We start from the raw sequence: 14,160 nt of genomic DNA, 5'->3' as shown, positions 1-14,160 counted from the left end.
GCAGAAGGCTGATTTCCAGAGCTTCGGGGCAGAGCAGGGCTGTGCTGGCATCTTTTAAGAAGTGGATTCTGAGAAACCTTTCTTCTCTGGTCATTTCTATTTTTAGGACAGTTCCATACCCCGGGAGCCTCTGTTCTCCTTCCTTGCTTGAAGAGGCAACTGAAGAGTTTTCCACTGACTTGTCAAGTGTTCTCCTTATAGTATTTATTTGTTTGGATTTATGCAACAGAGGTTTAGTTTTGACTTTTTTTCCCCCGCCAGCATATGCAGGTTAGGACAGGAGTGCTAAAAATATTCATACTTGTAACCAAAAACATTCAGTAGACTTGATTATTTGCACATATACATAAAAAGCAAATTGGCCATTGCCTCTGCCTCTAGACTCTTATTTACCTTAATGTGGACAACTTTGTAGAAGGTCTTGTAACAAACCAAACGAGCCATCGAAAGTGAGCCATTCATTTAAGCTATGAACTTGGATGAACTTTGTTCTGTTGCTTGATATGAAGCAGAGCCCAGGAAACTTAGCAATAGCATTATTCTGCCCTTGGAAATAAAGCACCCACTTTCCCTTGGGGTCAAAGGTTTCGGTCACCCACAAATATGCAGTCAAATAATTTTCAATAAATGCACCAAAGCCATTCAAGGGGGAAATAAAAGTCTTTCCAACAGTTGCTGCTAGAACAATCAGATATTCCCATGAGAAAAAAATAGAACCTCAACCCCTACCTCAGTGCTATCCACAAAAATTAATTTGAGGTGGGTCATTGACTTAAAAGGAAAAACTTAAACTATAAAAGCTTTAGAGGAAAATATCTCCCAAACTCAGGATTCTTAGTTCACAGAAAGTAATACCCATGAAAAAATTTTAGTAAATTTCATCAAATTAAAGTTCCATGAGTCCATGAGTTTTTGCTCATGGAAAGGCAATGTTAAGAAAATTAATAGGCAAGCAACAGATTGGAAGGAAACACAACACATATATTTGTCAAAGGACCTGTACCCAAAGTACATAAAGAACTCCAAAAATTCAATAATAAAAAAAAACAACCCGGGGCTTCCCTGGTGGCGCAGTGGTTGGGAGTCCGCCTGCCGATGCAGGGGACACGGGTTCGTGCCCCGGTCCGGGGAGATCCCACATGCCGCGGAGCGGCTGGGCCCGTGAGCCATGGCCGCTGAGCCTGCGCGTTCAGAGCCTGTGCTCTGCAATGGGAGAGGCCACAACAGTGAGAGGCCCGCGTACCGCAAAAAAAAAACAAACAACAACAACAAAAAATAAACCCTGATTTTAAAATGGGCAAGGAACTTGAACAGACACTTTGCACGGAAAGATGTACAAATGACTAAAAAACACATGAAAAAGTGCTTAACATCGCTTGTTATCATGAAAATTCAAATTAAAAGCGCAATGAGACATCCACCCACTTCAATAGCTAAAATACTTTAAAACTGACACCACCAAATGTTGGTGAAAATCCAGAGCAACCAGAATCCTCAACTGCTGCTGGAAATGTAGAATAAGTCACCTACTTCAGGAAGGTGTTTGACCGTTTCTCAGAAAGTAAAACATGTATCTACCCAATGAAACCATTTCCACTCCTATTTGTTTATCCAAGAGAAATGAAAACACATTCACAAATTGTCAATTTCCTTTCTCCATATCTTTACCCATGTCATTCCCTTCTGGAATTCCCTTTTTCCCATCCCATCCCTGATTTCTGCACGTACAAATACCATGCAGTCTTAATGTCCTGTTTTGAGGAAGCTTGCTGGTTCCCTTCCCTTCTCTTTATCCTCCAGACCTCTTCTGTACTCTTCCTGTGTTTTTCATAGAACATCACTTTTCACATTGGTTACATATGGCATATTGCCAGCCAGTCTCTAAGCTCCCATCCGACCTGATCCCTCTGGTCTGATTTATCTTTGCACAGCACTCAGAGCTTTACAGTACCGAATGAATGACTGAGTGGACACATATTCATCCAATGACACGCTGGACTTACGGTCAGAAGATCTTGGTCCAAATGCTGGCTCTGTCCAATGATGTTGGATAAATTCTCTGATCTTACTTGCCTTTATTTAAGATAAAATAACTTAATGACTGTGGAAGACCCTTACTTTGGGGGCCTCCCAATGAAGTATGCCACCCAACTTACATGCCCTTGTATAATCCCTTCACACACTAACTCGAGGCTTGGCCACATGTCTTGCTTTGACCAGTGGAACATTAGCAAGAAAAGTCCTGATGAGCACTGCACATTGGGGCTTATCTTGGATGGCTGGCTCTTGGCAGCCCTGAGCTGCCATGTAAGGAGTCAGACTACACTGCTGGAGAGACCACACAAAGAGACCATGTAAGGAGGCCACATGAAAGTAGAGAAACCTTGACACTCCACGGAGAGGAAGAGAAGGCTAGCCACCTCAGAGTCTCAGCTGAGCCTAGGCCAGATTGCAGGATGATGAGAGAAAATAAAATGGTTGTTCTTTTAAGCCAGTAGGTTTTTGAGTGACTTGTTTGGAGATGTCACTTCCATCTATCCATTTTTGCTCATTTAAGACAATCTTATAATGCGCATATATGCCAGGCCCGAAACTAAACTTCCTTGAGGCTTAGATATGTCTTATTCATCTTTTTCTCCCCAGTTCCAGCATAGTGCCTGGCATGCAGTTGGTGCTCAATAAATGTATGTGGCATTAGCTAAAAGTCTGATGTTTTTGGAATTTGGTTGAAATCTGAAACATTACAGCCCCGTCTCACTTAGAACGGTACCTTATCTTTCGTCATAATTTTCTAGTGAGGAGAAATGTAGAGGTCACTTGATCATATGCCTTTTACGAGGAAACTGCAGCTCAAAGAGGGAAAGGCACTTGCCAGAAGTCACACTGCCAGGGGCACCCTGCACCTGGTCTCCTGGCTTCCAGATGCTATCGGGGGCTCCAGGGAAGAGCCACTGAGACTCCAGCATATCCCACCTCAGAGGCAGTCTTTACAGAGGCCTTTCTGCCTCACTGAAAGAATGTTTTCTTTAATTTGTGCACATTCCTTCTTTCAGTCCCTTCCCCAGATGATGGTACCCTAATCTTAGGGAGGAGACGAAGGCTGGGTGGAAGACCCCAATGCCTGCCGCGAGCTCTCCAAGCCTGGATGCCAGCGCTCCCGCCCAACCCAAACCTGGTTGCACGCAGTGCTCAGCGACCACCAGCGCCCTGCGACCAAACTGGCAAAGCTGCAGCCGCTGCGATGGTCCTGAACGCCTATACCACTTTAAGGGAAACTTTACAAAATTATTTTAATTACTGTGCAGATCTCGTAACCCAAGCACAGTCATATGTTCTCTCCTAAAGCAAATATTCCTGAAATACCATTCCCTGTGCGTCTCTCTCCTGTCCTCACTCAACTTCAGGCCAAAAGCTTATCCCTATGAATTCCCCCTTCAAAGCGGGGGAAACAGTTCACAGCGAGTCTCTGTCGTCCCCCTCTCTGCTTTTTGTAACTGATTAGAACTTCTAGCAAGGACGGGGCAAGAGAGAGGATGCTAAGCTTGGCTGGCGCCAGGAGAAATATTTAGAAGGGTATTTTCAATTCGATCTAAACCAATCATTGTCGAACTTGGCTGCTCCTTAAAACCACTCCGGGAGCTTTAAAAACTAATGTTGACTTTGTTATAAAGCAGAAACTAACACACCATTGTAAAGCAATTATACTCCAATAAAGTTGTAAAAAGAAAACAAACAAAAAAATACTAATGTTGCCTGGATGTCAGCCCAGAGGTTCTGATTTAATTGATCTAGGGTGCGGCCTGGGCATCTGGATTTTTTTTTTTTTAACTCCCTAGATTATTCCCCGGTTAAAAACTACTGAGATAAATTTCTCATTCCTCTTCTTACTCTGAAAAAGTTAGATTCTCAGCCCAGGTCGGTGGCCCAGGGGACCTGACGCCCTGACGCCTGTCTCTTTGCAGCCCGCCAGAACCACACGGTCCCAGAAAATTGGCGCGCGCGACGACGCTAAACACGCGGCGGCGGGCGGGCGGGTCCGCGTGGGGCCCCGCCCCCGCACGCCTATCGGCGCGCGGTGCGGGCTCTGACGTCACTCTTGTCAGGCCGCGGCACATGGGCGGCCGGATGCGCTGAGCCCGGCTCTGCGGGGCAGCGGAGCGCGGGGGAGCAGCGGCCGCCGGCTCGGGGAGGGGGGTGGGGTGGGACGGCCCGCGGCCTCTGAGCTCGCGCGACGCGGCCGGGCGGTGCGGTGCCTTCCGCCCTCTGCAGCTGTCTGCATATTTTTTCTTTCTTTTTCGCAATTTTGAACATTTAACAAGACGAGGGGTTCGAGGCAAGTGAGAGCATCCTGCACGTCGTGGAGGAGCCCGCGGGCACTTGGCGCGCTCTCTGGGGACTGCACTGGGAACCCGAAAGTTTTTTGTTTTTATATTTTTACGCAGATGTATTTATAAAGACATAAGTAATTTTTTTTCTTCCCTGTCTGCACCGCCTTGAAAGCGAGAACTTTTGGCAAAGGACGGAGTAGAAAGCTCAGCAACATTTTTGGGGGAGGTTGGGTTTTTTTTTTTTTTTAAGAAAAAAAAAATTTTGAGTGCATCGCGATGGAGAAAATGTCCCGACCGCTCCCACTGAATCCCACCTTTATCCCGCCTCCCTACGGCGTGCTCAGGTCCTTGCTGGAGAACCCGCTGAAGCTCCCCCTTCATCACGAAGACGGTGAGCGCTGCCCTCCTGGCTGCCCCGCTCTGGGAAGGAACAACGCTTCCGGGGCCCCCTCCTGGGCCGGGCACCCCCGCTGGAGTATCCATACCCCTCCGTCCCTGCCCCCGGCACCCCGGCCTTGCTTTGATGAAATCGAGGAGCTCACCTAGCGCCCCATCCCTCCTACTCAAAAAGGGGAGGGGACCCCCTCGCCGAGCAACGTTTAAAATAGCGTTGGGGACCCGACCGGGCCTTCCCGGGTCCCGCTCGGGCGGCGCAGGTGGGAGATAGAACTTGACAGGTCAGTGTTCCCTAGATTGAGGTTCACCCGCACGCAGAGTGAAACCGCCTGCACGCAGGCAGAGCAGCTCGGGCTGGGGAGAGAAACCACAGGGCCGACTTCCACGCGGGTGGGGGCTCGAGTCGGGGGTCTCACTGCGGAGCCTGGGTATTGGGATCGTGCTTATCGTTGCTGTTAGTTGTTAGTGTTTGGAACTCCCGAGGTGAGAGCGGAGACGCCTGTTCTCCCGGGCTGGGTGCTTCAGAAAGGGGGGTGGGGGGGTACCGGGGTTGGCTGGGGGAGTGGTCTCTGGGCGGGATGCCGCGCACGCCCCCAGCGCTGCCACCTTCCCAGTGCACTTTTCCTGGTGGGAGGGGAGAGCGGAGCAGGCTCACGTGTAACCGCGCAGGAGCCTCCTCTGGCTTGAGCCTTTTCTTGGTAAGTCCCAGACCTTCCCCCAGGCAACCTTGGTTGGAGCGGGCCAGGAGGGGTCGTGCGAGGAGGCGCCGAACCCAGCTGGTGCCGCCAGGGATTTGTCGTTTGGGTTTCATGCCTTCGATATCACGGTAGCAGATATGAACCGTGCGGTGAACCGTGCGGCTCAGAGTGTAAAGTCTTGAAAGATCATTTGGCTTACAAGTAGCCCGGGATTACGCGCATCTTCCTTCCTAGGGCAACCTGTTGCATTACAAGAGTTGAGGGGTTTGGTTCGCCGTCTGCAGAACATAGCTTCCCCCTTAACTCCCCTTTAAGGAGGAGCACTTGGGAGGAAGGTGCTGCCTGCAGTCTTTTGCATCTGTGGGTGTTTTAAAGTCAGATTCTTGAGAGATGAGACCGTAGAGGATTAGAATGAATGGCGATGGAGACTGTGTTTCTGTGAGGAAGAAGCTCAGAAGCCAAATTGCTTAATCCCAGATGCCACCCGCACCTGAGTACTAGACTTGTCCAAATCCAGAGCGCTGGTTAAAGACCTAATGGGGTGAGTGATACTTCCAGGTAGAAAGCAGCTGCACACCTCCATCACAGGTATACAGAGGAACCACCTTTTCTGATACTTGTGCTTTTGACAGGTTGCATACATGCATCATTTTTGAGTTGGATCATACTTCAGTGTTTGGGGAAGAGGAGGAAGAAACACTTCGTATTTAAAACCAAAACAAAACAAAACAGAAAGCTCCTTTTGTAAAATACAACGTACCTCAGTGGCTTTAGAAGCAAGCACATGTGGGCTAGGCAGTTCTCAGCTTTCCTCTCTGCAGTGTGAGGCATTGGTCAAGCTCCTGTCAAGTCTCAGAGCCTCCATTACTTCATTGTGAATGGGGATCGTCGCTATTTGCAAGTTTATTATGAGATTTTTTTTGGGGGGGGGGAAATATATGGAAAGAACCAGGTATGTTAGTAGGTGCTCAGTACACGGTATCAAAGAAGGGTGGAGAGTCCCTGCTTTACCAAAATTAGAGTTATGAATGCACTGGCTTTCTAAATATGAATGACCTCATATTGTTACTGTAATCAATTTCCTGGAGGATAAATCATGCCTGGTTATTGGCTGTTTTCTTAAAAATCACAGCAGTTGTATGTAATTGCAGGTGTTATTTTACCACTGTAGATTTAAATTATTGTCTTTTCAAATAATGCACTGAATCCTGTGCTGTCTTGTTTATATCCCAGATCAGTCTCTAGCCCTGTCCCGAGGACTAGTGCTTTCTTTCCAAAGTAAATAGGAAGATGTTGAAAAACAGGCAGAGATCCATGTCCTGCCTGAACTTTTAACTCTAGGTCCACAAGAACCAGCAGCTAGAGAAGAACCCCGGCATTTGTGGGAAGTAGTTTTGTAGCAGAAGCCAGGAGAAGTGATTTAAAAAGCAAGACTTTTTCATTTTCTTTTTTAAACTCCAATTCCCCCCCCACCTTTTTTGCAGCATTTAGTAAAGATAAAGACAAGGAAAAGAAGCTGGATGATGAGAGTAATAGCCCGACGGTCCCCCAGTCAGCATTCTTGGGACCCACCTTATGGGACAAAACCCTTCCCTATGACGGAGATACTTTCCAGTTGGAATACATGGACCTGGAGGAGTTTTTGTCGGAAAATGGCATTCCCCCCAGCCCGTCTCAGCATGACCACAGCCCTCACACTCCCGGGCTACAGCCGGCTTCCTCAGCTGCCCCCTCCGTCATGGACCTCAGCAGTCGGACCTCTGCACCCATTCACCCTGGCATCCCATCCCCAAACTGTATGCAGAGCCCCATCAGACCAGGTAAACTCTCAGAAGGTTCTCCCTTCAGGTGGGGAGGAGGGGGAAGGAGGGAGGGGGGGTGATATAAACGTCTTAAGGGTCAGGGGTGCTTTAGCAACACTTGAAAGTGGAGTCTTGTATTTCATTGTACTGGTTGTCTCACTTCAATGAGCATATCACCGGAGAGTCAGCTAAAGGCAGATTCTATGGAATCTACCCCCAGAAAGTCTGATTTTTCAGGTCTGGATGAGGCCCAGGAATATGCGTTTTTAACCGGCTCCCTGGGGGATTCTAATGCAGCTGATCCAAGGACTGCAGTTTAAGAAATACCAACCTGCAGTTAACGACTCGGATAATTTAGGCATCCATCTCATCTTCTGTCTCTTTTCCTCATTCCCCAAATACACAGATAATAGGACCTTGCTGAATGATTTGGGTAGACTGTCTGTAAGGCTGTGGTTTACCTATACGCATTGTTCTCTGGCCCAAAGGAAAAAAAAATGTGAGTCAGGGGTGTGGGGCAGATAGCTTTTCCATCCATTTCATCTTGTGTTGTCGTCGATTGAGAAACTAAATCTAAAAGCAGCTCTCATATTAAGCGTAGCTTAGCCTTCTTCAGCATCAGATCCCGTCTCTCTCTTTTCCCTATTCCTATAAACCAAATTGTTCTTATATTTTTTTTCATTTTCATCTGTTCACCACACGTAATCCACTTTTATCAAAACCCACAAGGCCACAAGGCTGGCTTTAAACGGTGTTGAAACATTACACAAAAACGTTACCTGAAATGACCAGTACTTCAAAACCCACCTCCAAATGCTCAGATACAAACACAAGTTGAGGGAGCTCTGTCTTCGTGCCTTTAGCACCCTGTCGTACAAAATGAACAGGAAGAAAGGCCATTTCACGAGCGCAGGTAACCAGGAACAAAGATGCAGCCAGATAAATTGTCAGGAAGGTCGCTGAGCCAAGGGCCTTAGCTGCGGGGAGGACACAAAGCAGGACAATGGGAGACTTGTGCTAGAGATCGTTCCTGAAGTCTGTGTCCTCAACTCGTGTAGAATTTCTGTGACACACAGAGCGAGATTAAAATGAAAGGAAACCGTGCAGAGGAGGAAGAGAACGCCCCTGCCTTGAAATGCCAGTGTTGGAGTTGAAGCTCTCCCATCCAATCTCTCTGTGCTGTCCATTCTCCAAAACCCACTTTGAATTATAACTTCAAGGCTACTGGCTGGAATGGCTTTAAGTCTTAGCCTCTGACCACCTCAGAAGGCCACGGAAGCTTAGGGAAACACTCCTTTATGTGAGAGCCCCTGTTCCTTAGGACACACAGGCCGTTTTCCCAGGAACAGACAACAAAATAAATAAGCATTCAGAGTGAGAAAACACCCAGGAGGAAGGGCACAGAGCCCCAGTGAGAAGGCGCAGTTACGCCTCAGTCATCTTCTCTGCAGGATGAGACTGACCACTTCGTAGCCATGTGACCTCACAAAGTGATACAGTCTTTCTGGGCCTCGGTTTCCCTTTGTGTAGGAGGGTATAATTTCTATTTGATTGGACTATTGTGAAAATTAGAGACAGTATGTATAAAGGGTCAAATGACAAGCACTAGTTATTTTTTAACGAGAGCAGTTACGATCATTATTCTGTGTCAACTTTCATCATTTATTCCAATTTCTGTCTTCTGAAATACCTTCATAAAGTAATTAGGTACAGTATATAACCCTTTATTCTGGAGAGAAATGTCAGGAGATTTTGACCGATAGTTTTTGGCTTGGGGTATTCTAAGCCTAACACATATACTCAGTTGACAAGTATTTCTCAGTTTTCTCTCACGTACAGGATACGTGCCATGTTAGAAACTCTGTATTTTTTCCCAAGAGGCATGCAGATATTGGGACCCCACCCTTAGGTTTCTACTGAAAAATCAAGAATTGGGGTTTTGGAGTTTGAAGCTTCCTTAAAAGTCATTTGTCAGGGCTCACAGAATCAGTATTAATTAATGACTTTCAGAAACTTCTGATGCCTGAATCAGGTTTGCAATCCATAACAAAGGACTGCTGAGTTTCAGTGGCTGTCATTTTGTTAGGTTATGGAGTTAAAGGCACTAGGATCAAACGGGGCACTGGCATCTAGAAATAAGCTCTTCATTTAAACATCTTTTTTCATAATGGAAACACACTTCAAAATAATACCCTTCAATTCATTTAAACTCAGTGATAGTCCTGACAAAAAAGGAAAAGAAGTTAGAACTCTTCTTAAAATACCAAATGCAGGTAAAATAACATTGTGTTTCTTACAGCGCTGAACATTATAAAGGTGATAATGCAAAGTAAAATTCTAGGGAATGTGGAATTGTTGGATGGTATATCACAAGCAAACCTGAAAAAGGAGGAAGTTCTTGATGATTCTCTGTAATCACAGTGGTGACCAGAATAGAAATACCAAGTTAATCTTGAGGAAAATAAGTCCTCAGAAGGGAAGAGCACAGATGTAGCTGTGAACATTCTGGGAATTGTAGAATTTCAGTCTAGAGCAAGATTTCTCAGCTTTGGCACTGTTGACGTTTCAGGTAAGTCTTTGTTGGAAGGACTGTCCTGTGCATGTGTAGGATGTTTAAGGGCATCCCTGGCCCCTATCCTCCAGAAGGCAGTAAAACTACCCCCTCCCACAACCTGTGACAAGTAAAAATGTCTCCAGTTACTGCCAAATGTCCCCTGAGGGCAAAATCACCCCCGTTGAGAACTACTGATCTCGACTTTCGATTTGAGTGACACAATCTGGGCTTAATTCAGGGTCCTGTCACACACATGGATGCTTTTTACCTCCTGTAATGCTTTATGGCAAAACTTTTGAGAAGGTCAGGAGACCTTAAGTTGCCAAGAAGAAATATAATGTTAATAAGAGTATACTTATACACTTCTAGTTGATAAAACTGAGACATCAGACTAATCAGGAGATAATTGCAAAGCAATTTTATTAAACACTTGTTTTCCGCTCTCTGCTCAGCACGCTGCATCTTCTGAGTTACACTCAGTAACATTGTGCCTTTAGTGCTGCCTGTGTGGTTGAAGGGAAATGAAGCTGAGAGGTGACAAATCATGCATTTCTAGGTTTACCCCAAGCGTGTCTTGGAATGACAAGGTGAGCGTTCTTGTGAATTCTCTTACTGTTTACCCTGACTGCCCTCCAACCCCTTTCCTGTTTTATATACTCATCCTTATTCCTCTGTCTAGCTATCTGATCAAAGAATGAATTAAATATCTGAATACAATTTTCCTTGAAGAAATAACCCAGGGATCCATTGAAACCTCCTGTGGCAATGGGGTTATTGCTAAGCTTTCTGGGGTGACATCTTAATGAAGGAAGAGTGGTGGTTCCTGGATGCTATAGCCACCTGCACGGGCTTCTCAGTCACCTGAGATGCAGCTTCCTGGACTTTCCCAGGCCAGCAGAGATGGCAGGAAATCATCCTGACCACTTCGATGTTTGCATGTCAGATGCTATCAGAGGTGGTACCCGGGAGTGCTTTCCTGGAGGTATGTGCTGCGTACTGGAAAAATAAGAATCGGTTTGCCCTGAGAATTGAGCAATTGCTTTCAGGACAGCAGTCCCTTTAGGGAAGTCATCTATAGCAGACAAAGGCAGAGTTATTTTTAAATCACATGCTTGTAAAGCCAGATTTGAAATTGTTTCCTCTGGTGGTTTTTCTTTGAATAGCTTGGGGGTGTCCTACCACTTTAGACCCGTATTCAGCTGAGAATTACGAAGCCTCTGTTTCCAGTTCTGAGCACAGAGCCTAGGTTGTGATGAAGGCTGGTTATGGAGTGAAGTGAAAACCCTTACATGTGGTGGTGAGTGGGAAGAGGAGGGCATGAATGGGTGGCCAAAGGAGAGTGAGGAGGTAGGGGAGACCCCATGGTACCTTTGCAGGATGGAATCCGTGTCCTGGAATTGCTGACCTTGCCTTGTAATGAGCTTTTCACATGGAAGGAAGATGCTGGCTCTGGGATCTGAACCATGGTGGAGGGGAGTTCTGTGCTGGGATTCTGTGCTGTTCTGGGATTATGAGAGTCCTGCTTAGGCAACAGGCTTCTTTTCGTTCTTCCAGCATCATGAGATGAAGCTTCAGTTTCTCCCTCCCCTTCAGGGCATGCAGTTCATATATTTTCCCTTCCAGCATGTTGATAAATCTGCAGATTGGGAGCACCCTGATTGAGTTGAGGTGCACTGTGCCCCAAGTATATCTTGAAAGTGCCTTTCATTCATCAGGCTCAAGGAGATCACGAGGGGAGAGAGACAGCTTTGTTCTGGAAGCAGGCAGACGTTTTTCTGTTTCTTGTAAGGGTTTGTCTTCTTCACCACACCTTGTAGAGGACAGGCCTGCCCTGTTCTCTTGGCTTTGTCGTGTGAGACATTCCCAGGGCAGTGGATCCTAGCCTTCTGGCAAGAGGTATTCCCAGACAGGTATGGACAGCAAGGGTGACTGGGTGCTTAAGAGTATCAGCTCTGGGCCCAGGGACCTGGGTTCACATCCTGGATTTGTAAACAGAGGTCGATTCCTTGACTTCTTTAAGCCTTGGTTTTCTCATCAGTAGAATAGAGACTGTAAATAGTCCCCCTTTTGTGGGGTTTTAGCAGGGTGTGTGGCACATGCATACTCAGAGCCTGGAGCTAGAATGATGTCGTGGCTTGCAAGTAGGGAAAGGCATGGCTTATTCCCAAACCCGTTCTCCATTTAGGGATTTGTTTCATCCAATGCCCTTCCCTCTGCAAAAATAGGACGTGCGTTTTGTTGTTGTTGTTGTTGTTGTTGTTTTCCCCCAGCATGCCCAGGCCCTATTCCGTAGAGCCTGCCTGACTTTTCTCCTCTGTTCTGGGTTGAGACGAGCCACTTCCCTGATGTTACCGCAGCAGCTGCGCTTCTGGGTTAGCAACTCCTGTTCCTCCGGTGTGGAAACGGCCGCTCACTGGCTGCCCAGCCCCCAGGTCTCGTGCGAGCCCCGGGCACCCTGGCTGCCTGCCTGCGTGACCGTGTGCTCCAGGCACGTGGCTGTGCCCTGTGGAGCTCGCCCAGCTCTGGGTGGCGTGCTGGCTGCCTGCCACCCTCCCACCCCCACTCTCGCTTCTCTTCCCAGGCGAACTACAGCGAGTGCCAGTGAGGAATTGTAATCCTGACCCTGGCATGAGAAAGCTGAGCTCTGGAGGGCCGTTCCCGTGCCAGGGAAACCTGCTGTGCCCCACATCCTAGCCAGACCCCAAATGCGACCCTCTCTCCTGCCCGTCTGCCCAGAGGCGCTGTGTTCTCTGCGCCGCTACAGGAGGCGGGATTCCTGCAGGCCAGTGCCTGCCAGGGGCCTTGCCAGAGTCTTTGCAGTTCAGTGCTGTGTCTACCAGACTAGAAAAATAGCAACATCAGGACAGAGGAGAAGGAAGGGGGTGGGGGTGGGGGTGCCAAGAAAGGAGCTGTGATAACGTCCTGGTGTAGAGAGCCAGAGGGTGAGAGACAACGGTGACTTATTAGGTTTCTCAGAAACCTCCCTTCCAACCGGCACTCATCACTTTCACCCAGGAATCATTTTTTATGTCTCAGCAGTGGAAATGGAGGAGAGAGGGAAGGTAGTACGGGAAGTAATGAGGTTGCAAAAAACATTGGAAAAGAACACATGAGTGGGCTTCCCTGGTGGCGCAGTGGTTGAGAGTCCGCCTGCCAATGCAGAGGACACAGGTTCGTGCCCCGGTCTGGGAAGATCCCACATGCCGCGGAGCGGCTGGGCCCGTGAGCCATGGCCGCTGAGCCTGGGCGTCTGGAGCCTGTGCTCCACAACGGGAGAGGCCACAACAGTAAGAGGCCCGCGTAACACAAAAAAAAAAAAAAAAAAAAAAAGAACACATGAGAGAGGGACGGGGAGGTCCAGGGCCTGTATTTGATTCTGTAAGGGAATGATTGAGAGTATTGGTCTCATCTAATGTCTTCCTTGATTATAATATTTGGTGTCCCCCCAGCAAATGTCTTAATCTGAAACCACTAAACCATTGTTTTGGAATAAACTGAAATGTGCTGCAGACCTAGATGCCAGCTGGCTCACCATTCAAATGTCCATCAGAATGACCTGTGTTTGAAAAGACACAGATCCATCCAGGCAGTATAGCAGTGCTTTAGGGCATACGACCCGATAAACAAACACACCTTGTGTAAATCCCGTCCCTGCCACGCCTGCTCACGGATCTCAGGCAGGTCCTTCAAATGATCTGAGCTTCGGATTCCCCACCTGGCACTTCGGAGTAATCCCTGGACCTGCCTCCTAGGATTGCTGAAGTTTATATGGAGAAGACTTGGCACAGTGGCGGGCACACAGCAACGCCCAATATCAGCTGCTCCGAGTGGCTTTCTCGTTACCATCTGATCTCATGTCTCATAGGAGGACGTCACACTGGACTCCTAGGCAGTCGCCATACTTTTCCCTTCCCAGCCAGTTAAGGCCTCTGGCGTTGGAATTCCTCCTCTGCTTGTCTGCCGAGTCTCGCTCGCCCCTCTCTTCGCCTCTGAGTTTTAAGTAGCCTTGGGCAGCTAACTGTAACCTTTATTCAGTCCTCCTTGTTCATGAGATTAAAAAAAATCAAGCAAGCAAAATGCACTTCAAAGAAGTTCTTGAGTAGAGGATTTCTCCAGGACATATATGGCTAGTAAATCAGCCAATCAATTGTTGTTACTATTGTGAATTTTTACTAGTAAGCTGTAATTATACTTGAAGGAACTACAGTGACCTCAGGGGTAAAGGAACCGTAAAGGCGTGTTAGGGTGCTGGGAGAGGAGAGGAGTCTAGTTCATCTTCCTGCTTACAAGTAAGACTTTACGTAAGCGTTCCAGAATAATAATTCCTCCTCCCCTCAGTGGTCCTTTAATGGATAAATCTTTCTCTTTCCACACATTTATTT

General features: G+C 47.4%; 1 protein-coding gene across 1 annotated transcript in view; it reads left to right on the top strand.

The window, feature by feature from the left end:
- Positions 1–4,604: 4,604 nt before the first annotated feature.
- The window catches only part of HLF (HLF transcription factor, PAR bZIP family member), a 50,351-nt gene continuing 40,795 nt past the window's right edge, over positions 4,605–14,160 (top strand). The window contains exons 1-2 of the mRNA XM_060082040.1: positions 4,605–4,719; positions 6,907–7,242. Of these exons, the coding sequence (XP_059938023.1) occupies positions 4,605–4,719; positions 6,907–7,242 (451 nt within the window). The remainder of the gene's footprint in view (positions 4,720–6,906; positions 7,243–14,160) is intronic.

This window comes from Mesoplodon densirostris, chromosome 18 (genome assembly GCF_025265405.1).
Source record: "Mesoplodon densirostris isolate mMesDen1 chromosome 18, mMesDen1 primary haplotype, whole genome shotgun sequence".
Classification (NCBI taxonomy): Eukaryota; Metazoa; Chordata; class Mammalia; order Artiodactyla; family Ziphiidae; genus Mesoplodon; species Mesoplodon densirostris.
Note: the sequence above shows the minus strand (reverse complement) of the source record. Positions and strands in the feature narration are given on the sequence as shown.